This window comes from Camellia sinensis, chromosome 8, assembly GCF_055761805.1.
Source record: "Camellia sinensis isolate YWXY chromosome 8, ASM5576180v1, whole genome shotgun sequence".
In the NCBI taxonomy this organism is placed as follows: Eukaryota; Viridiplantae; Streptophyta; class Magnoliopsida; order Ericales; family Theaceae; genus Camellia; species Camellia sinensis.
Genome location: NC_138968.1, coordinates 120,359,163 through 120,381,680, shown reverse-complemented (window position 1 = coordinate 120,381,680; position 22,518 = coordinate 120,359,163). Strand labels below are relative to the sequence as shown.

Here is a 22,518-nt window from a genome sequence, read left to right as displayed (position 1 = left end):
TTAATAATTTTGCCAACCAATCTTCTTACCGACCACCACAACCTTACCGACAACCACAACCCTCGCCTGTTCCTCAAGGCAACTCAGCCTTTGAAGCTCAGGTGTTAGAAGTTCTCTTGGAACTTAAGGGGTTAGCACCAGTAATTCACTCCCATACTCACTCCATTGCCAAGCTAGAGGCCCAATTGGGTCAAATGGCTAATAACATGGATAAGAGAGAAGAGGAAAAATTACCGAGTCAGACTGTGGCCAACCCTAAGGGTCAATATGCGGCAGAGGGTTCAGGTGGGAATGGAAAGCACCATGAGCAAGTGCAAGTGGTGATTACCTTGAGAAGTGGGAGGGAGTCAGAGCCTCGGCCAGTTGTGTCTGATGCAACTAAGGCTAAGATGGGTGATCACAGTCGTCAACCCAAAGAGAGCAAGGGTGAGGGAGAGACACCTAAGGGGGATGACTTAGTCCCTAGCACTTCACATGAGCCTAAGGCATCATATGTGCCTAAGAAACCCTTTCCCCAGTGCCTTGATTCACCATCCCCTTTTAATAAGAAGGCGGCATCCATGGAAGCAATGATGGAGGTGTTTAAACAAGTTAAAATCAACCTCCTCCTGTTGGAGGCGATTAAGCAAGTACCCTCTTATGCTAAATTTTTGAAGAACCTTTGTACGCAAAAGCTTAAATCTAGGACACACGTGTCCCAAAAGGTCGTACTCATGGAACAAGTAAGTTACATTTTATTGAGTGACACACCCCCTAAGCTTAAAGACTCGGGTGCCCCAACCATTGCATGCATTATAGGGGATCATTTCATTGATAGGGCCTTTTTAGATTTAAGGGCTAGTGTCAATTTGTTATCGTACTCTATGTATGAGGAATTCGGGCTTGGCGAGTTGAAACCCACTACTGTTACTCTCTAATTGGCTGACTGGTCCCTCAAAGTGCCACGTGGCATGACTAAGGATGTGCTAGTAAAGGTCGATAGGTTTTATTTTCCTGTTGACTTTTTGGTTTTAGATATAGAACTGGTAGCCAGCTTTAGGAAACAAATCCCGATGATCTTAGGTCAACCTTTCTTGGCTACGGCCAATGCATGTATTAATTGTCGTGTCGGAGTTATGGAAGTTTCATTTGGGAATATGCAAGTGAAACTCAATGTTTCATTTGTGGATGTTGTGGATGGGATTGTGGAGGAGGTTTTACCCTCCATTCTTGTAGAGGACCCTCTAGAGCTTGTCTAGCTCATTTTGGGTTCAAGGATTTTGATATTGACGAATCAGTTGAGGAGGTGAATGCCTTACTTAATTCTTCTTCTACACTGGATTTTCCTCCATGGAAAGCCCGGTTTGAGTCCCTTCTTCCTCTGTCTAGAAAGCCTGCCATACCATCCCTAGTCACAACACCTACACTTGAGTTGAAGCCACTCCCGACTACACTCAAGTATGCATTTTTAGGGCCTCAGGATACTTTACAATCATAATTGTATCTCACTTGACTGCAGAGCAGAAGAGTCAATTAATAAGTGTTCTCGTGACACATCGGAGTGCTATAGGGTGGTCAGTGGCTGATTTGAGAGGGATAGATCCCTCTGTGTGCATGCATTATATACATCTAGAGGACACCAAACCTTCTCGTAAAATGTAACGGAGACTTAATCCCAATATGAAAGAGGTGGTGAAAAATTAGGTGTTGAAATTGTTAGATGTGGGTATTGTATACCCCATCTCGGATAGCAAGTGGGTGAGTCCCACACAAGTGGTGCCCAAGAAATCGAGCATCATTATTGTTGAAAATGAGCAAGGAGAGTTGGTCCCCACACGAACAACTACTGGGTGGTGAGTGTGCATTGATTAAAGGAGACTAAATTCCATGACTAGAAAAGACCATTTTCCATTGCCATTTATTGATCAAATTCTTGAAAGGTTGGTAGGGCAAGGTTTTTATTATTTTCTTGATGGATACTCGGGGTATAATCAAGTCTCAGTATACCCCATTGATTAGGAAAAGACCACCTTCACATATCTTTTTGGCACTTTTGCTTATAGGAGCATGCCTTTGGGGCTATGTAATGCACCGGCGACTTTTCAACAGTGTATGGTGGAGAAATTTTTAGAGGTTTTCATGGATGACTTCTCCATGTTTGGACCGTCTTTTGAGGAATGCCTAGGAAACTTGACTAGAGTGTTGGCACAATGTACTGAGGCAAACCTGATTTTGAGTTGGGAGAAGAGCCATTTTATGGTTCGCGAGGGTATAGTGTTGAGACACATTATGTCCTCTCGAGGTATAGAGGTTAACAAAGCTAAGGTTAACCTCATTGCAGGCTTTCCCCCACCCAATTCTATGCGTCAAGTTAGGTCTTTCCTAGGACACGCAGGTTTTTACCGTCGATTCATCAAAGATTTTAGTAAAATATCTCATCCTTTGTGTAGTTTACTTTCCAAGAACACACCTTTTGTTTTTGATGAGGCATGCCTTAAAGCCTTTGAAACATTGCGAGCGGCCCTTACTACCGCCCCAATCATGAAATTACCAAATTGGTTGCTCCCATTTGAGATCATGTGCAATGCATCTGATTATGCCATCGGCGCCGTCTTCAGCCAAAGGGTGAATAAAGTGCCCCATGTTATATCCTATGCTAGTCGTACTCTTTTTTATGCTCAATTAAACTACACTACCACTGAGAAAGAGTTACTAGATGTTGTCTTTGCACTTGATAAGTTCCGGTCCTACCTCCTAGGGTCTAAAGTCATTGTGTTCACGGACCATGCTGCTTTGCGATACTTATTGTCCAAAAAAGAGGCGAAACCTAGGTTAATTAGGTGGATTCTGCTCCTTCAGAAGTTTGACCTAGAAATCTAGGACAAGAAGGGATCCAAGAATGTAGTTGTGGATCATCTATCCCGCATCTTTATTGAGCACACGAGTGATCCCTTAGCCTTGCATGACTCATTTCTGGACGAGCAACTTCTTACGGTTTCACACGTGACCCTCCCGTGGTTTGCTCATATAGTGAATTACTTGGCAGTTGGTCAAATTTCTCAAACTTGGTTTAAGCAAGACAAAGACCGGTTTTTCTCACCAGTCAAGCATTATTTTTGAGAAGACCCGAAATTGTTCAAGTATTGTCCGAATCAAGTGATTCGGTGTTGTGTGCCTAAGAGTGAAACCCATAGCATTCTCACATTTTGTCACTCATGCATGTGGCAGCCATTTCAGTGGGCAAAAAACAACCGCCAAAGTTTTACAATGTGGGTTTTACTGGCCCTCTATCTTCAAAGATGCCCATAACTTTTGTAGAGCTTGTGAGCGTCGTCAACGCATAGGCTCTATGTCACGGCGAGATATGATGTCGATGACCCCCATTCTAATTGTTGAGATTTTTGATGTTTGGGGCATCGACTTTATGAGTCCCTTTCCGCTATCTTTTGGATTTGAATACATTTTGGTGGCTGTGGACTATGTCTCCAAGTGGGTGGAGGCAATGGCCACCAGAACGAATGATCACAAAGTTGCGGTTAAATTCCTCCATGAGACCATTTTCTGTCGTTTTTGGGTTCCCACGTGCCATAATTAGTGACGGTGGCAAACATTTTTACAACCGAATCTTTGAGGCATTGGTGCGCAAATACATGATCACTTACAAAGTTGGCAGTCCCTACCATCCCCAGACTAGTGGTCAGGTAAAGGTTTCTAATAAGGAGGTTAAACACATCCTCGAGAAAACTGTGAGGCCCGATAGGAAAGATTGGTCCACTAGGTTAGTTGATGCACTTTGGGCCTATCGCACTGCATATAAGACACCCATCGGGATGTCTCCATATAGGATTGTGTTTGGAAAACCGTGTCATCTCCCTGTTGAGTTAGAACACCAAGCTTTGTGGGCCATTTGGAAGTTCAATTTTGATTTGGCCAAAGCCGGTGACCACCGGAAACTCCAACTTAATGATTCAGAGGAGCTCCGCAATAATGCATATGAGATCTCCAAAATTTACAAGGTTAGGACTAAGGCATTTCATGATAAACGCATTTCTCGTAAGTCCTTCGAGCCTCACCAAAAAGTGTGTCTGTTCAATGCTAAATTATGTTTGTTCCCAGGTAAACTCCGGTCTCGGTGGGATGGCCATATGAGGTTATTGAAGTCTTTCTGCATGGGGCAGTTGAGATTAAAAATCCATAAAATGGTACGACCTTCAAGTTTAATGGCCAACGATTGAAACATTATGTGGATGGTATTGAGAAAGGGAAGATGATTGAGGTTGTCCACTTAACAGACCCAATATATCTTCTATAGTGATTATTTGGAGTCTAGGTGACTTTAATTCCTCTAAAGGTGTAATTCCTTTGGCGTTAGCCGTGCCTGAACGGCATCTGACAGTCTGGTATAGCCACCTAACTATGTTTGTAGTGAATTCCTAGGAGACCAACTGAGACGATGAAAACTAGAGTTTGAATGACAAAGCCTAGAACGCAAAGGTTTGGAATTTTCGAAGCTAAAGTCTGATTTAAATACCCAGGGGCGTGGAGTTTGCTTCAAAACCCACCCGACTTGAACTCTGTATGGCAGTCCTATAGGTCGAGTTAGCTTTATGTGCCTCGATTTTGGATACCAAATCAACCTAGTCTGTCACGCTGTTAGAGAATAGGGAAAGTTATAAATATTGTTAGGGTGAAAAGTAATACCCGAGGTTTTTGCATAAAGATTATACCTTTGTTGAGCATTTAATTATATTTGAAATGCTATATTTATTTCGGATGTAAAATGATGGTAGAAATGGTTTGAAATGTTTTGGGTGGTTCTTGGGTTAAAAAATGGTTTAATCTCTAAAACACGAAAAAAAGAAGAAAAATAATAATAATAATCCGCACGTGCGGCAAAAGTTTCATTCTGCAAGTTGGCGACTACTTTAAAATCAGGTGCACGGGAGTGGTGCGGCACAGTCTCGGCACGTGCGGCCTGGGTCTCGCACGTGCGGGAAATTTTCTGAAACTTTTTTGCCACCTGCTTTATATGCAGGTGCGTGATCTGGTGTGGGGGCACATCCGCATGTGCGGCGTGAATTCCCGCACATACGGCACGATGTTAAAAAAAAAAATTTGCTACAATTTTATTTTATTAATTTATTTCTTTTTATTTGTTTATTTATTTTTAATGTTTTTATTTTTATTTTTATTTTCATCTTTCTTAAAAATAAAATAAAATAAATTTGATTTCATCAAAAACCTAGCCCACTCCCATCACTCTCACAGATACACTCTCTCTCTACCTTATCATCTTCTTCCTCCCTTTCTCTTTCACTCAAACCCCACCACCACTACCAACTTTCTTCATTTTTCTTCCCACCATCACCAACCTTAACCCAACCTCTTCTCACCATCACTCTACCACCAGAGCCTCACCGCCGACGCCCTATTTCCTCTATGTCCGTCGAATCCCTAGCGACCACCATTTTTTCCGACGAATCTCCCTTCTCTCTCTCTTTCTTTACTATTTAAAGGTAAATCCTTCCTTTTTGTTTAAACTTTATATTTCTTCTTTCAATCTTCCCTTGTAATGAGGTTTAGGAATAGTTTAATAGAGATCTATTGTTCATCCTTAAAAAAAAAAAAAAAAAAAAAAAAAAAAAAAAAAAAAAAAATTGGATAGTTAAGAAGACGACCACTGCACATGCGGCCATCTTCGGCGCACGTGCGTCAAACCCAAAAAAACAAAAAAAAAAGGGAGAGTTACTGATAAATCCCATACTGTGGAATGTTGGTGCAATTAGTCTTTAAATACTTTTATTACTCCGTTTGGTCCTGTGGTAATGTATCTTCCTAAAATGCCCTCATTTGTTGGGTTATGTGTGAAGACGTTTTGTGTGAATTTGTGGCGTGGGGTGTGATTGGGTGTCACGGAGGCAAAAAGGCCTATAGTAGTTTTTCTTTTGTTGTGGGTGTATGACGGTGTGTAGTGATACCTGTGCAACCCGACCCATACCAAACAACCCGCGTGTTATGTTAGGCAAAACCCCAAATCAAGCAAATAGTGTCGCGTAATCCCTAATTTCTTGGTGTTACCGTTTTAGTGTTACTGGATTTGGGGGATTCTGTGGAATTGGGTAGGGTTGTGGATATTGATTTGGGATTCGCAGGAATATAGTAGGGTTTCGAGTGAGATTGTCCATAATTTTTTTTGACATTGTGTGTTGGAGGCGCAGTGTGTTTGTAGGGTTTGGACACTGTGAACATAGACGTATGGGACAAACTTCGACGGTGGCAATGGCGCACAATCGTAAGTTTTTTTCCATTTTTGGTTGTAGTGTTGTTATGTGTTGTTTTTTGTTTCGAAAGTAGTTGAAGGATGGGTCGGTATGTTTGGTTGTTGGGGGGACAGTTGTGTGGGTGTGTGGTCCATCACTCTGTGTGACAAGGGGGTATGTTAGTTTCAATTTGTATTGTTTTTGTTTGTCGGCATGTATGTATGTGACTTGGTTGTTGTGTGTGCAATAATGTGTTGGGTTTGTGGGAGAGTCGAAAGTGTGTGGGTTTAACATGTTTGGTCCCCACATTATGTCGTGAACGTGTACTTTTGTGCTGATTTTTATTAAATTGGACGTCTGTCGTGTGTGTGGCATGCTCATATATGTTTGTAATTTCTAGTAGCACATATATTCATTTGTGTAAAAAAATGTATGGGGTTGTCTGTAGTGATAGACGATGGTGTTGTGAAAGTGTGATGACGTCAACAATCTGTTGGGGGGAAGGGGTAGTGATGTTGCAATTTATGGGTTTAGTTTTAGTTTGAATAGTGTTTGTTGTGTTACATCATTTTTGTAGTATATGTTATGTGGTTGGGATCAAACACTGAGTGGGTGTTGTTGTGTGGAACAGATAATGTTGTGCCATTGAGGAGCCTGTGGACTAGGTCGACCAAGCATAAACGTTTAGAGGGTCCAAGTGTGGCATCGTCATCGAGGCTTGGTGTGAAGTTGCAGGGGCGTGTTTTGTTTAAACAGCCGCAAAGAGTTGGTCAGAATATACGCTCGCCTCGGAAACCAACGCAGCGTATAAATTTTCGTTCGAATATGGCAGGTGTAGTTAAGGTTGTTTCCGAGTGGGGGTTGAGTGAAAGACACTTCCAGCAGCTAAGGCAAACACCGTTTTGGCTAATGTTTGAAGCCATTATTATCAACAAACCAGACTTCAATGAATACAAGAAATGTGATGATCTGGTGGTTAAAATTTTGAGGACATTTAGGCTGCGTGACGACGCGTTCTATGTTGGCAGTTGTCCTGTTAAAGTTTGCAAAGCTGAAATTAGGTTGGTTTTCAGGCTGCAATGTGGTGTCCAGCAGTTGGACCTGACACTGGGCACACGCCCTGCATCTAATTTCATTCAGTGACATTGTAATGGCGTAGGGCGGATAACAGCGAGTCTGATTAAAAGTTTACTTGATGATGCGGTGAAAGATAATTCGAAGCGCGATGGGGAGGACACTGCTAAGCTACTGTGTTTATATGTGTGCGTCAAGTTATTTTTCTCAACGTTCGGGGAGATGATCAGTTGGGTGTTTGTTCGGTACATGGACAACTTGGACACTGTCCAAAATTATGACTGGACGGCGGCAATTTTGAACACACTGATGGTGGGATCTATCCGTGAATTTTGACAGACTCCGGAGAAAGTTACAGGCTGTGTTGTTGTGCTACTGGTATGTTGTTTACGTTAAATGACTTTTTTACTTTGCTGATGTCATATGTGATGCACGTTGCCGATGTGTGAAGTTGTCTACTATTTGTTAAACATGTTATTGGTATCACGTAGTAATTGATGTTGTCTTTGTGCATGCATAGTACTGGCTTTGTGAGCATACGAACATCGTGTCCACGACTAAACCCATAATGTTCCCCCGGTTTTTGAAATGGAGCATTAGCACACTGTTGGCCAAAACGCGTGGCATGGATTTGGGGTCTGTGTCACAGTTTAAGGTGCGTCAGTACAAGTTTGATGTGTGTTATTTATGTGGGTGCGTTTAACATGAATTTTTTTTTTTTTTTTTTTTGTGGTAGTGCGTAATTAATTTGTGTTTTTTTTGTGGCAGGTGATTAGGGGCAAACTTGTGAGCCAACCATACGAAAAGGTTATAATAGCTGGAGAAGAGTTTGATGGTGGGGAGGACGCTAATATTGATGAAGATTGAGAAGTGGATGGAGAAAACAATAGCAATGGTAGTGATGATTTTTGTAGTGAAAGTGGGGCTAGGAACGATGTGAACATGGGTGTTGGTGGCAACGAAGTTGTGGGTGGTGTCGAGGTGGCTGCTAAACACAACGTCAGGGACAGTGGTGATTGTAGACGATTTGCAGCGGAGGGGGGTGTGGTTGGAAAAGGTAAACACAGTGTTGCGGTCGATGCCGTAAGTTCAACGGAGGGGGGTGTTGGTGGTATTGTATGTGCAACACACGGTGGAACGGATTAGTGATGGCAAGAGGAAACTAGAGACAGCGTTAGCCAAGTTATACGCACTTTGGACGGAATGTAGACTTAAAGATGGTATGATTGCGGAGTTACAAGCAAAGGCGGACCAGCTAAGAAGGATGAAAGAAAAACAAGCTGTGGATATAATTGATGGTTTCACCTTAGTTTTCAAGGTAAAGGAAAATGAGATGAAAAAGGTGGTGGAGGAAAACGTTGAGCTACGAAAAACGATAGGTGTTTTAGAGGAGCAGTTAGCTGAACAAGATATACACAACGTGACACAAGCATTTCGTAAGGTCGCTAATGGTGACACTGATATGGGGGAAGGCAACGATGTTGGAAGTAAGGAAGGGGCGACATTGGATAGTGTTGGACAGCGGGGGAATAATGTGTTAAAAAAGGGTGACAATTGTGGGGGTTTCGATGAAATGACAGGTGGTGTGGTGGTTGAAGTTAGTGGGAATGGTTCCGATGTAGTTGAAGTTGCTAGGTGTGTGACGCGAAGACAACCTGTGGAGGGCGTGGAAAGCTCGTTTGTGAGGAACCTGAAGGGTAAGGTGAGGAAGGAGCTTATAAAGCCAGATTTTGAGTACGGTGGTGTGGGTAAAATGATGGTGGGGTGTGGTAAGGTGGTGGACAGTAAGGTGGTGGATGTCCTTCGTACCGGTGTGAGAAGTGGTAACGCTGGACGCTCTATTGATGTGGATGCATGTGCAGTAGAGAGTGGTCTGGGTTTGATTTGAACAATCGTTTAGGGGTGTGGAAGTTGATGACTGCAGTAGAGAAAGAGAATATCAGAAACGCGTATGACAAAGATGGAGACAGGTATGTAATGTGCGTGTGATGGAATTAAAATTAGGTGTGCGTGTACATTTGTTTGACATGCATTATGTGTTTTACTTGTAGAGCGGTCATGTGGGCTAACAGTGGACATGATGTGTGTGTGTACTTTGCGGATATTAAGTCGCTTGTTCGGCCATCGTCATTGCGTGGCAATGTAAGTAACTGGTTTAAAGTTGTAATGTTATTATTTGAATGTATATTTTGTTTGAAGTTTACCGTTTTGTGGCAGGTGATAGATGCCTACGCAGTCTTGTTGATGGAAGAACAAGATAGACTTGCCGTTGGAGTGGAGTTCCCGGACAAGTCATACGTTTTTAGTAGCGTATGTCTTGTGAGTTTTTGAAGTTGTTTTTAAAGTTACATTGGAAAGCTTTGTGGTGCATGGTTGGAACAATTAAAATCTTATAATCTAACGGGTGAAATAATGATGCAGGATATGTTAAAAAATGATAACAGTAATGCACGGGACAGGTTCGTGCTGGACAACTTCGCGGCATGTAAAGATTGTCCGTACGTCCACTTCCCTATTTGTTTCCGAGCACACTGGACGTTGGTTGTTTATGACACTGAAATGGGTATCTGGAAACATTACAACTCTATGAGGCCCCGGGTTGGAATGAAAGACAAGCACTTTAAGGAGGCAGTGTTTGTGGTGAGTGAAATGTATCATTATATGTGTGGGGTTGATGTGTTTTTATGTGTCTTCGTTGTGTGTGCTTGGTAATGGTAGGGTATTATTTTACAGAGGGATACTATTCTTGAAATCCAGCGGGGCGCAGTTGGCAGATTGGGCGATGACGACGCAACACAGTTTGGTGAAATGGGTGTGGAGGCAGTTACTGACTACCTGCAGCAGAAACACAACTCGTACGTGTATTGTCCAGATTAATTTGATAGTGCATACATAAAATGTAATGTGGTATATGGTTTGTTGGAGGAGTTAACAAGTTGTGTGTGATTGTGTTGTCGCTCATTGCAAGGAGGACTACGCAATCATTATGTGTGCTGTGATGCGTCAGTATGTACATCATGTTGACGTCAACAGATCGTTGCAGGGGGATAACTGCGTCATATTGCACGCCAACATGGTTAAAGGTTTTGTGAACAACCATGAAAGGGGTCTGAAAGATAGTGCATGAAGTATAAAGCAGTTTGGTTTTTGTAATTGCGATTGATTTGTCAGTTGGGTTTTTCTTTGGCAGTATGGTGGCGCTACGTTATATTCCAATTTTTTGTGGGGTTTTTTTTTTGCACAGGGATGAACTTATTTTATTAAGTTTGTGTTAGTTCTTGTGAATGTTATGGTTGGTTTTAACGGTGGGTATTAAATTGTGAATAACAGTAATTACGGATGGAGGTTATGCGATAATGTGTTATGTTACATTTGACCTTGTGTTTTGTTCATTTACTTCTTGGGAATTTTGTGTGTTGAACATGTTGTGTTTTGTTCAGTTACAGCTTTTGAATTTTGTATGTTGAACATGTTTGTTTGACAAAAGTGGAACAGGTATTAAGTGGTTGTGTGATAGTGGATGAATAGTATTGCATTCAGCATGTAAGATGAAGGTATTGTGACAATGTGACTTTGTGAAATTGTTAAGGGTTAATGGTATTAGTGGCGTGTGTATGGACATTACGTTTGTTGTGGCAATTCATAATTGTGGGTAGTGGTGCAATTTGTGTGCTGTTATGTATTGTGTGTTCCCGCTGAAAGAAAATTTCATTAAAATATGAATCAAATTAAAGAAATGGATAATTGAAAACGATTTAAAGGAGAAAGGTAAATGAGTATACCACTACATTATGAATGGGAGACTGTTTTGGAACATTGTCCACAATGCGAAAAGTACTTGGAAATTAAATGCATACATGGGAAATATGTGTAACCCATGATTATTAACTGGGGAAAATAAAGTAATGCGAAAAGTACTTGGAAATTAAATGCATACATGGGAAATATGTGTAACCCATGATTATTAACTGGGAAAAATAAAATAATAAAAGTCTCAAATAGTGTATTTCCACATGATTGGGTTGATCTGCTATATCGGTTCTTTGCAGGTCGTCCGGTTGTGGTGTCCCATGCAACCGCACCTACTGCAACGTATTGGTTGGACTTCCTCACCGCGTGACGGTATCCTCTTCTTCTTGGGCCTGCCAGGTGCTCGTTTGATAGCGGGTGGTAGTATGATCAAATTGTGTGTGTGGATTGGTGGTTGTTCAACTGTCGGAATTGGTGTGATTGTTGGGCTGTATGACAAGCGATATTCTGAGGCATAGAAGTAAGGCTCGATTAATGTGTACAAATCTTGTCCACTTTTCCGAGCGGCAACAATGACATGTGAGCATGGGAACCCGTTAATCTACCACTGGAAACACGAGCATGTGCGACTGTCAACATCGACCATGACGGATGGGTGTGAGTGTACCTCGTACACAGTGGGGCTTGATCGGCTTACAGTCCATGACCTTCCGTCATTGTATGACTTTTCTAGGAGTTTTTCCATTTTCGGGCATAACACACCATGCCATTTTTGTGACGTTTCCCGCCTAGTTGACATTTGTCACATTATTTGTGTCCTTATACTGTCCACCAAACGGGTTATTGGAAGGTGACGTGCCTCGGAAATCCAGTTGTTGAAGGATTCGGCGGCATTGGAGGTCATCTCGCCATACCAGTTACCTCTGTATTGCAATGTGTTTCACAACATAATAGCGGCATTAGTATAGATAATTTAATGTAACACAACGCGATCAATGTTTTGTACTATCCGTATACAAGTGGAACATGTAAAGGTACACACCTGAAATAAGCATTTGCCCAATGTTGTGGAGGTAGATTTCCGAGGAAATCGATTACAATTTTCTTACCGGAATTGGTGAAATTTTCTACCATCTCTTCAAATGCAGTAACAGTCGGTGCATAAGCGTAGTTGTTGAACTTGGTGATCAACCCAATCCGATGGAAATTGTTCATATATTTCAGTTTGTTTCTAAGGTTGCTCTGAAGGTGTTGCATGCAAAACGCGTGGTGAGCATTTGGGAAGATAATGGACATTGCCTCCATAAGGCCAACATGCCGATCTGATATGAATGTAAACGTTCTGTCATCACCGAGCGCATTACGAAGATGTTGCAAAAACCATGACCAGTTTGTTACGTTTTCTGCCCCGATAATCACAAATGCGACTGGAAACAATCCTGCATGTGAGTAGGGTGGTTAGTTGGTGTAGGTAGTTGTGTGGAAATATTGGCAGGCATGGTTGTGTGCCGTATGCGCATTATATTTGTGTAAATGTTCAATGTACCTCAGTTCCCGTCCTTAGATGTGGTAGCAAGTAAATTCCCTTTGAACCTCCACTTCAAGAAAGTGCCATCTAGGAAAAGTAATGGTCGACAATGTTTGAACCGTCAATGCATGCTTTGAATGATATGAAAAAACGTTCAAATCGGTTGTCATGCTCATCACAATCAATATTGATATAAGTACCCGGGCTGTGTTCCGTTACGGCCCCACTGTACCACCGTAACTGATCAAAAGACGCACTTTGTGCCCCAAATAACTCACCTCTGGCTTTTTCGACACCTAAACAAGCTACGCGGTAACTTATTTCGAGGCCTTAATTTTTTTTCAAATCAAATGCCACATCAGTAGGCCTAGTCAAAGGCTTGTCGCGGATACGATGTGCGAAGATGTCGGAGACCAAGTCTGATCCCAAACGGCAGTTGTTGACTGTACGAACAGCGACGCCACAAATGTGTTCATTATTCCATTTGCGAAGTTAGAAAAAAACATTAGCGTCCAAAACTCGCGCGTGAACCAACCATGCACAACCCTTCGACTCTCGCAATGAACACACAACGGTAATTCTAACTGTATCATTTTTGAGGTACTTGAATTCAAAACCGCATTCCACCACATATTTGCAAAGTACTGTTCGAAACTCAGTCGCACCACCTTCGAAACTCTGCCCCACATGAGTTAGTCCGTTAGCCCATGATGCTGATAAGACTGTCTGCTCATCATGTGGATAGTAGTTTGGCAACAAATCAATATCAGGCTCATTGTTAATTTGGTGAACAGAGCGTTTGATTCCACGCGTGTCGAGGCTTGGTATGGTGTCCACAAAATAATCGTCTACTGTTACACAGACAACATCGTGCGACTTGACCATGACCTTAATTAGTTGCAAACGACAAGAGGATGCAAGGTGAACCATATTTTGCATATCTACATCATTTTGTAATGAGATATTTTTGTAACCCGAATCATTGAAGAACAATCAAACATTAACCGACGTAAGACCATCAAAATTATCACACAAAAAATTAATCAAATCGACAAATGCATAAGGCAATTTCAGATTGTATGCAACATTTGTGGACCGGAAACAGCATAACAACATAATAATGTCATCCATCCCTGCATTAAAAAATAGTTACAGACGGTTTACAAGGTATGGAGTAAAAGAAAAACACAGAAACACTTGTGTGTGTAGCACACGGTAGTCGAATGCACATGCTTAAAAACTCATCAGTAATGGGGGGCACATAGACGACGTTGAAAACTTATGTAACAACCATCATACAAGGAGGAAATCAAACGGAGTACCTGTAGGCAAGTATCTTTACGGCGTTGCAATGCTGATATCGGTGTAACCCTGAATGTGCTCCCTCTGTGATATGACTGTGGTGACCAAAAATTGGACAATACGCTGTGTGACCCAGTGGAGGAGATGGTACTACGTTATGAACGTGATCCCTAATTCTGTGCCAAAAGATTGGTATTAGGAAATGGACTTAATTCCTAATTCTGTGTGACCCAGATAAGGAAAAGGTACAAACGACCAAAATTTGAAAACAAAAATCAAAACAGGACCCATTGGTAATAGTATTATAAAAAATGGGATCTCTTAGTATATTTGTAAATCGGTAGGACTAAATGGGATGTATGATTGTGATATGGGATTTTTGGATAGTTTTCCCTATCAATAAATACAGAAATACAAATGGTATAACTTAATATTATGAGAGTTATAACTAAAAAAAAAAAAAAAAATTGAAGTACAACCAAATATCACATGAGATATAATTAAACAGCTCTTGAATCATAATTAAAATATTATCATAACTAATAATATAATAAGTTATAACTAAGAACACAATGGTGTGCATATTCCCAGATGAATTACACATAAAAGTAAGCACTATACCCATTGCACATGGAAGAACTTTTCTATGGATATATTTCATTCTTGCTTTTATGGGCCATTGGGTTCTATAAACATTTATGACGATAATAAAGGAATAAAGGGTCTATTTGCAAACATTTAGGAGCTCGTTTGGGAATTTATTTTTTAATAATTTTTTAATTTCTTATGAAAAGATGTATAAAAAATATAAAAAAAATCGATTGATTTATTATAATAATTTTGTAATTTTTTTTGGATAAAATCTCATTTTCCCAAAAGAGGACTTATGATAAATGACCAACAAGTCTAGTCTTTAATGGCTCACCTGAGTTTGACTTTCATAAATGGAAATGTTTATTTTGTAATATTTGTTGAATAGATAATTTAATTACATAATTAAATTGAATAGATATTTGTAATATTATATAATTAGATCATATTTATTCTTTTTCAAAAAGAAAGTTATTCTCAAAAATATATTGAAAAATTTACTCATAAATTTCTTACGCGGAAATGTTAATCCATTTAATTCTAAGAGTTTTCTTACAAACCAATTAGTCCTTTTTATTTTGAAAAGTTGTATTTATTTGATTTGGCACCATTTAAGTTTAAGTTAATGTCCTTTTGTGATTCATTTTTTTTAATTTTCTGATTCATTTTAGGGATGAAAATGGAAAGGTGAGGTGTGGAAGATTTTTTTTTAGGAGGATTGATGACTGCAGTGTTGGTTGTCAAGCGTGAAAAAAAAACATTTCTGTTAGTGTGGTTTTTTTGTGTTACATATGAGTGCTACACTTAAAAAAAGTACACTGAGAAGTTTTTATGTATTATATTGATTGGAGTGTTACATTTAAGAAAAATACACTAAGGAGTTTTTTTGAAATGTTACGTTGTAACATTTGAAAAAAGTACACTGAAGAGTTTTTTAATATGTTATATTGGAATGTTACATTTGAGAAAAATACACTAATGAATTTTTTAGTGTTACGTTAATTGGAGTGTTACATTTGGAAAACGTGCACTAAAAATGTTACATTTGAGGAAAGTTGGAGTTTTTAAGTGTGTTACATTAGAGTGTTATGTTTGGAGAAAATACACGAAGGAATTTTTATGTGTTACATTGATTAGAGTGTTACGTTTAGAAAAAGTACACTAAGAAGATTTTTATAAAATGTTACATTGGCCTATTTTGGCAATTGGGTTAAAAGTCAAAAAGCTAGTTTTTAAGTTTTTTTTTTTTTTTAGGTCACATCACTTCTCTATTTTTTTACACGTTTTTAAAAAAAAAAAAAAAAAGTCAAAAGTTAGCTTTTAACATACTAAGGAATTTTTCAATGTGTCATATTTATTGTAGTGTTACGTTAAGGAAAAATACACTAAAGATTTTTTTTTAAATGTTATATTGTTACGTTTAAAAAAAGTATACTAAAGAATTTTTTAGTATTACATTGATTGGAGTATTGCATTTGAAAAAAGTATACTAAAGAATTTTTTAGTATTACATTGATTGGAATGTCACGTTTAAGAAAAACACACTAATGCTATGTTTGGTTGGAGGATTTGGAGAGGGATTTGGAAAGGGAAACGGAAAAGGTAGGTAAAATATCAATAAAACATGTCTATATTTCACATAGTTTCACACACCTTTTCCCTTTCCCTTTCAAATCCCTCTCTAAATCCCCCAACCAAACACAACATAAGGAGTTTTTGAGAAATGTTATGTTGTTACGTTTGAGAAAAGTACACTAAGGAATTTTTTAGTGTATTATATTAGAGTGTTACGTTTCCGAAATGTTACATTGTAATGTTACGTTTGAGAAAAATACACTAAGAAATTTTTTTGAACTGTTACGTTTAATAATTTTAACATTTTGAGAAAATTTACATTTGTCCATCAACAAATAACACAAACTTGTTTATACTTGGTCCTTCATGTAATTCACACTAGCATGAGACATTTGGATCCATAAGAAAAAAGAGAGGACGAAACAGTTCATAAGATCACTATTTGAGATTTATTGGTGTTTCATCCAAATATATTTATCTTTTATTTTTTTAGAACAAATATAACATGATTATATAATTACATACTAATATTCAATCAACTAGACTTTTTATATAGGTGATCTAATCAACGGATCTTAAAATTGAAGTGGCTGGATTTTTTTTTTTTTTTTTTTTTGGTTACAATGGAAAGAAAGAAAACATAAAGAGGGCTAACCCCTTTCCCTTGAAACTCCTATCATATTTGCTGGCAGAAAGTTGCCTAGCTCAGCTGGTGATACATTTACCACCAGCATTTCCTCCGGTTGGTCTGCACCCATTTTGGCTAAGGCGTCCGCACACAAATTCCCTTGTTTCCAGATATGTTGGATGGTGCACTCACAGCCTCTGAAGAGTACTTTTGCATCCTCCACCAAATTCTTGAAGGGGTAGTTGCTCATAATTGGCTCCTCCATCAGCTTCACCACCTGGGCTGCATTAGTCTCGATGGTCACATTGTTGATACCTTGTTGGAGAATAACTGTCAGCCCTTTATACAAGGCCCACAGCTCAACTTCGAGACTAGTTCCCATCTGCATCTTGCCATAGAAGCCACACACCCACACTCCTCTCTTATCTCTAAGCAGTCCACCAAAACTTCCTTCTCCTCCAGCTCTTCTGCAGCCATCAATGTTCATTTTGAGTCTTCCTGCAGGTGGTAAAATCCATTGAATCAGTCTATAAGCTGGTTTAGGCATAGTAACTAAATTGAGAAATGCTTGGTTGATTTCTCTAGAATAATCTGAAATGAATTTGACACTCTCTTGCCAACTGGTTATTTTATTTTCAAACACAACACAATTTCTATTTTTCCAAATTTTCCAAAGAGTGACAATGAAAACAGTGTACCAAGAGATATCTCCAGAAAAATGTGTTTTGTTACAAGAGTTACTCTTAAGCCAATCCTTCCAAGGTTTTCTCATTAAGCTGAGATACCAAGTTTTGCCAAAGATTTGAAGCCACACTTTCTTGGCCTTATGACATTCCCTGAATAAATGATTGATATCCTCATTTCCACTACAGTTAGGACAGGTGGAATCAGTGGTGAGGCCCCTTTTCATTCTCATATTATTTGTTAATACCTTCCCATAGCGCACTGTCCATAGAAGGTTTTCAATTGCTGAGGGAGTCTCAATTTCCATATCCAATTCTAGTCTTCCTCTATCTCATTTGCTCTTATCAAGAGCTTATAAATAGATGAGACAGAGAATGCGCCATCAGGAGCACCCTTCCACAAAGGGAGGTCCATAGCAGATGCATTGGGAGGAGGATGGCCCAGGATAAGAGTAGAGATAGGAGTGGGAAAAACAGCAGTAACCCAATTCTCATCCCAGTTACCATCTCCTCTCATTAAATCTTTAACATTTAGCCCACTTAATTCGGTAGGCATGTTCAGGTGCTGGCTGGTAATAATTTCCTCAAAAGGTTTGTCACCACACCACTAATCCCTCCAAACATCCACAGTCACACCATCACCAAGTTGCCATTTCACCCCTTGCTTAAGAATGCTTTTGGTACTAAGCAGCCCTCTCTAGAGATGAGAGGCTTTCCTCCCTCTGTTCTAACCTTAAAAGAATGTAGACTTTAAGTACTTGTTTTTAAGTACCTCACACCACATCCCCTATTGGTTACTAACCAGTTTCTAGCCCAGCTTAGATAGCAAGGCTATATTTTGGTCTTTGGCCTTTTTAATTTCTAGACCTCCATGTTTTTTCACTTTACACACAGTATTCCAATTAATAAGATGGACTTTTTTCTTCTCCAGGGTGTCACCCCAGAGAAAATCCTTGTTCAGCTTATCAATCTCAGTGCTAACTCTTTTAGGAAGAAACATAGTTTGCATTGTGTAAGAGGGGATGGCAGCACTCACTGATTTGATCAGAGTTGCTCTGCCAGCCATAGATAAAACATTAGTTTTCCAGCCAGCAAGCCTCTGTTGTAGTTTCCCAATGATAGCAGTGAAATGCCTTTGATTAACTTTACCATGAATTAGGGAAACACCTAAGTATTTCCCTAAATCACTGGTTAAAGAAATCCCACAGAAGGAGCTTAAATCTCTAGTTGTCCTCCTATCAAGGTTGGGAGACACAGAGAGTTTGGGCTTGCGAGGATTTATTTTCAGCCCAGAAACACCACAGAACTCCTCCATAACTGTCATAATAGTGCTATAAGTAAACAAGGTAGCTTGACCAAATAGCATGAGGCCATTGACAAAGAATAAATGTGTGATAATAGGGCCACCTTTACTAGCCTCAATCCCTTTCCAATGCTTGTTCTCAGTTTTAAAACTGATCATATTAGAAAGTCGTTCCATACAAAGAACAAACAAGTAGGGAGATAAAGGATCTCCCTACCTCAAACCGCTTTGAGGTTGAAACTCTTCTAGAGGCTCACCATCCCAGATAATAGCAGTACTAACACTAGTGACACAGCTCATGATAAGATCAATCGTACTTTTGTCAAAATTGAATACCTCCAGAGTTTGTTGAAGAAAATCCCAATAAATATTATCATAGGCCTTCTCCAAATCGATTTTAAAAATCATGCCCCCCTAACTTACCTTTCTTATAGTTCAAAGAGTGAATGATCTCTTGGGAAATAATAATGTTATCACTAGTATTACGGCTAGAGATGAAACTGCATTGATTGGGCCTCACAATTTTAGTTAAGAGAGGTCTAATTCTACTCACAATAATTTTGGAAATAATTTTATAGGACACATTATAGAGGCTTATAGGCCTAAATTGCTTGATGCTCTCAGGATTATCAGATTTGGGAATTAGAGCAATCAAGGTTTTGTTAACTTCAGGAGGAATGTGTCTATCAGAAAAACAATTTTTTACAAATTCACACACATCAGCCCCAATAATATCCCAATAAGTATGATAAAACAGAGCTTGAAACCCATCTCTCCCTAGGGCCTTAAAAGCATTGATGTTTCTCACAGCCTGTCGAATCTCCTCCTCAGAAACAAGTCTAATGAGATCCAAGTTATCCTCTTGGTTAAGTTTACATTGCACCAAACTGTTCCACTAAACAAGAGGGACAGTGTAAGAAGCACTAAACAGCTTAGCAAAGTATGTATTGATAAGGCTTTTGAGTTGATCAGCCTGGTCAACCCAAGAGCCATTCTCATTCTTAAGCATCTCAATCCGCCTTTTCCTTCTCTTATTCAGGGTAGTAAGGTGGAAATACTTAGTATTCCTCTCACCCTAAGTAATCCAATTAGTGCAAGCTTTTTGGAACCACAAGAGCTCCTCTTGGTATAAAACTTTGTTGTATTGAGCAACCAAGTCCATTTCAAGGTTGTGGAGGTTATGGGGATAATTGATGGCTTGTGAAAATTGAATACCTTTAATTCTTCCCAATAACCACTGCCTCTTTTGAAAAATATTACCAAACACCTCTTTATTCCAAACACTAGTCTCGTGCCCAAGTGCTTGTAATTTGTTACATAGGGAAGTAGCATTCTTGCTCCAACTCACATCCACCATAGTTTTAAAGTCCTCATGTGTAATCCAAGCAGCCAGAAATTTAAAGGGTTTATTCTTAGAAATAAAGGGGGACTTACCTTGAGTGAAAACCATCATGGGTGAGTGATCTGAATAGGTGCGAGGAAGGTTCTTCACAACTCCATCCGGAAAGCTTGTTCTCCATTTAGTGTTGCACAAAGCCCTGTTCAATCTTACCATGGTATTGGCCCAACCTTTCCTATTATTAGACAAGGTCAGCCTTGGTCCTAAGCACCCTAGATCCATCAATTTGCAAGAATCAATACACGCATTGAACTTCCTACTCCTCCTCTATTCATGGCTTAAGTGTGGCTGTTGGCTAGCATGGAAACTTCTTTTGTCATTTAAAGTAGTAAAATCATTGAAATCTCCAACAACTAACCAAGGCTCCTCTACGTGTTGTGCAATAGTTTCCAGTTGAGCTCAAAGATCATCTCTCTTGGCACTACTTAGACTAGCATAAACAATTGATAGTAGCCAGTCAGGGAAATCTTGCCTAGAGATGATAGCAGTGATTTGCTAAGAACTAGCTTTCACCACCCTTACATTGACAACATTCGGGTTCCAGAGCATCCAGATACCTCCACTTCTACCAATGGGATCCACATGGCTTGAGGCTGTAAAACCCATGCAATTGAAAAACATCCCTATTGATTTAAAGTCACCTTTAGTTTCCATAAGTACCACAAGGGCTGGTCTGTGGATTTGGACTAGTTCCCTCAGAGTCCTTTTGAACCTCTGATTCCCTGCTCCTCTACAATTCCAAATAAGCAAATCCATGGACAAAATTTGTTGATCAGGTAGGGGTTCCTGGTTGTCAATTCCCAGATAGCCCCTGATTGCTTTGTAGTTCGCCTCCATTGTCTGGGATGGGGTCATTGAAATGTAGTGGAGGTCTTGTCTCGCTTCGACTTGCCTCCATGGCATTATCCTCAATTATACTTCCTTGTTCCACCATTCTAAGATGATGAGGTGAAATGTTTCTTTCTCTGGTGATAAGCTCACCATTACTCTGCTCTGTGCGAGCTTGTGCACTTCTGTCGAATGGTTCTCTCCTTCCTCCTCCATTCTTATCTGGTGGAACGCCAGTTCTAGGTTTAGAGTTCGCCACTTTAGTTCCTGTACTAACCAGCTTACTGTTTGAGCTGGCTGGTTGAAAGGTAGACTGATTGGAAGTAGTAGCTAGCTGTGTGGATGTGCTCTGTGGGGTGGATGGTACATCTGTCCCTATTTCTGCCTCTTGATCGCGTATCCTTATGTTAGAATTGTTTGCTTTCCCCAGACTACCTGCTGCTCCTTTCTTGTCCTTAACCATTGCAAAGCTAGTGCTCACTGGACTCTGATCTATTTGCTTACTTTGGATGCTAGAGCCCATAGTAACCTGGGCTTTACCCTTACCTTTCTCCTTAAGGGGCCTTAGCTACTTCAGTTCCTCCTTCTTCCCTTAATACTTCAAATCTATTATTCATTTGGGTCATTGATGGCTTAGTGCCCATTGGGCCTCTGTTTTTCCTTCTTTGATTCTGAACCATCATCCAAGGTCCGTAAATTCCTGGGTTAGGCTTTGTCATTACCTCTGCTTTTGGCCTTGGCCCATTGTCATCATGTCCTGCACCCTGATGACCATCTCTAGTCCCTGCTTGTTCTAACCTCTCTTGCACTGGCATAACTCTGTCACTGCAAGCCTCTCTCCAATGCCCAAACCTGCCACAAAGAAAACATAATGAATACAAAGGTTCATATTCAACTCCATAGATGTGGTTACTTATAGAAAATTGGGATATCAGTGGTTTTCAGAGATCCATTTCGATGCAAACTCTAGCATGTTTCCCTTTTGTAGCCATAGCTGTGTTAATATCAATCTTCAAAGGAACTCCAAGGACTTTGGCAATCTGGTAGAGGACCTTCTCATTATAATATTCAATTGGTAGATTCAGAAATCGTACCCAAATTGCTGTGGTAGCCTCCTCTGCTTCATCCGACTTGAAGTCTTGTTGCCGTTTCCTCACGGTGACATAGTGATCCATGGCAACCCATGGTCGCCCAGTGAAAACCTTGTTATAATCATCCAACATATCAAATTTCACAATGAAGAAACCATTACCAAGATCTGAAGCTTCAAAGTTAGCTTGTAGCCCCCATAATTTGGTCATTTGGCCATAAATAACTTGTATCCTATGGTTTTTCCCAAAAGTCGCACAATCAAACACTTCTTCCATGGTTCTCGAATTTTCTTTAGAAGCCCTGGTGGGATATTAGTTGTGGGAATGCCACTGTGAGCCTCATCTTCATCCATTTTCTCTGGTTCTCCTTCAGGGGGGGCATCCTCCTCATCCGATGAGATGTCCTCAACATCACAGTCAAAGTTTTTCTCGTTTCCACTCTCCATGAATCTCGATCTTAGAAGGGCTTGTTTGAATGATTTGGCTGCTGGTTTGGTTACCTCGAAGCCCTTCATTTGATTAGTATC

The 22,518-nt window shown here is 40.0% G+C and overlaps 2 protein-coding genes across 4 annotated transcripts in view; one reads left to right on the top strand and one right to left on the bottom strand.

The window, feature by feature from the left end:
* LOC114315288 (uncharacterized) overlaps positions 1-22,518 on the top strand; it is an 81,680-nt gene that overhangs the window by 44,142 nt on the left and 15,020 nt on the right. The window lies entirely within an intron of this gene.
* Positions 11,344-13,476, bottom strand: LOC145798011 (uncharacterized). The gene is made up of 4 exons (XM_082885454.1): positions 13,209-13,476; positions 12,106-12,502; positions 11,889-11,986; positions 11,344-11,570 (listed from the first exon to the last, which is right to left on the bottom strand). The coding sequence occupies exons 1-4, from the start codon at positions 13,474-13,476 to the stop codon at positions 11,344-11,346; spliced, it is 990 nt and encodes a 329-aa protein (XP_082741580.1).

What these genes read in the sequence shown, in the direction of transcription:
- LOC145798011 (XM_082885454.1), bottom strand. Translation starts at nt 13,476, where the DNA reads ATGGTCAAGTCGCACGATGTTGTCTGTGTAACAGTAGACGATTATTTT. An exon ending in CAAATATGTGGTGGAATGCG is followed by an intron (nt 12,503 to 13,208) that starts GTTTTGAATTCA and finishes ACTCACATGCAG; the next exon opens with GATTGTTTCCAGTCGCATTT. An exon ending in TGGGCAAATGCTTATTTCAG is followed by an intron (nt 11,987 to 12,105) that starts GTGTGTACCTTT and finishes ATTGCAATACAG; the next exon opens with AGGTAACTGGTATGGCGAGA.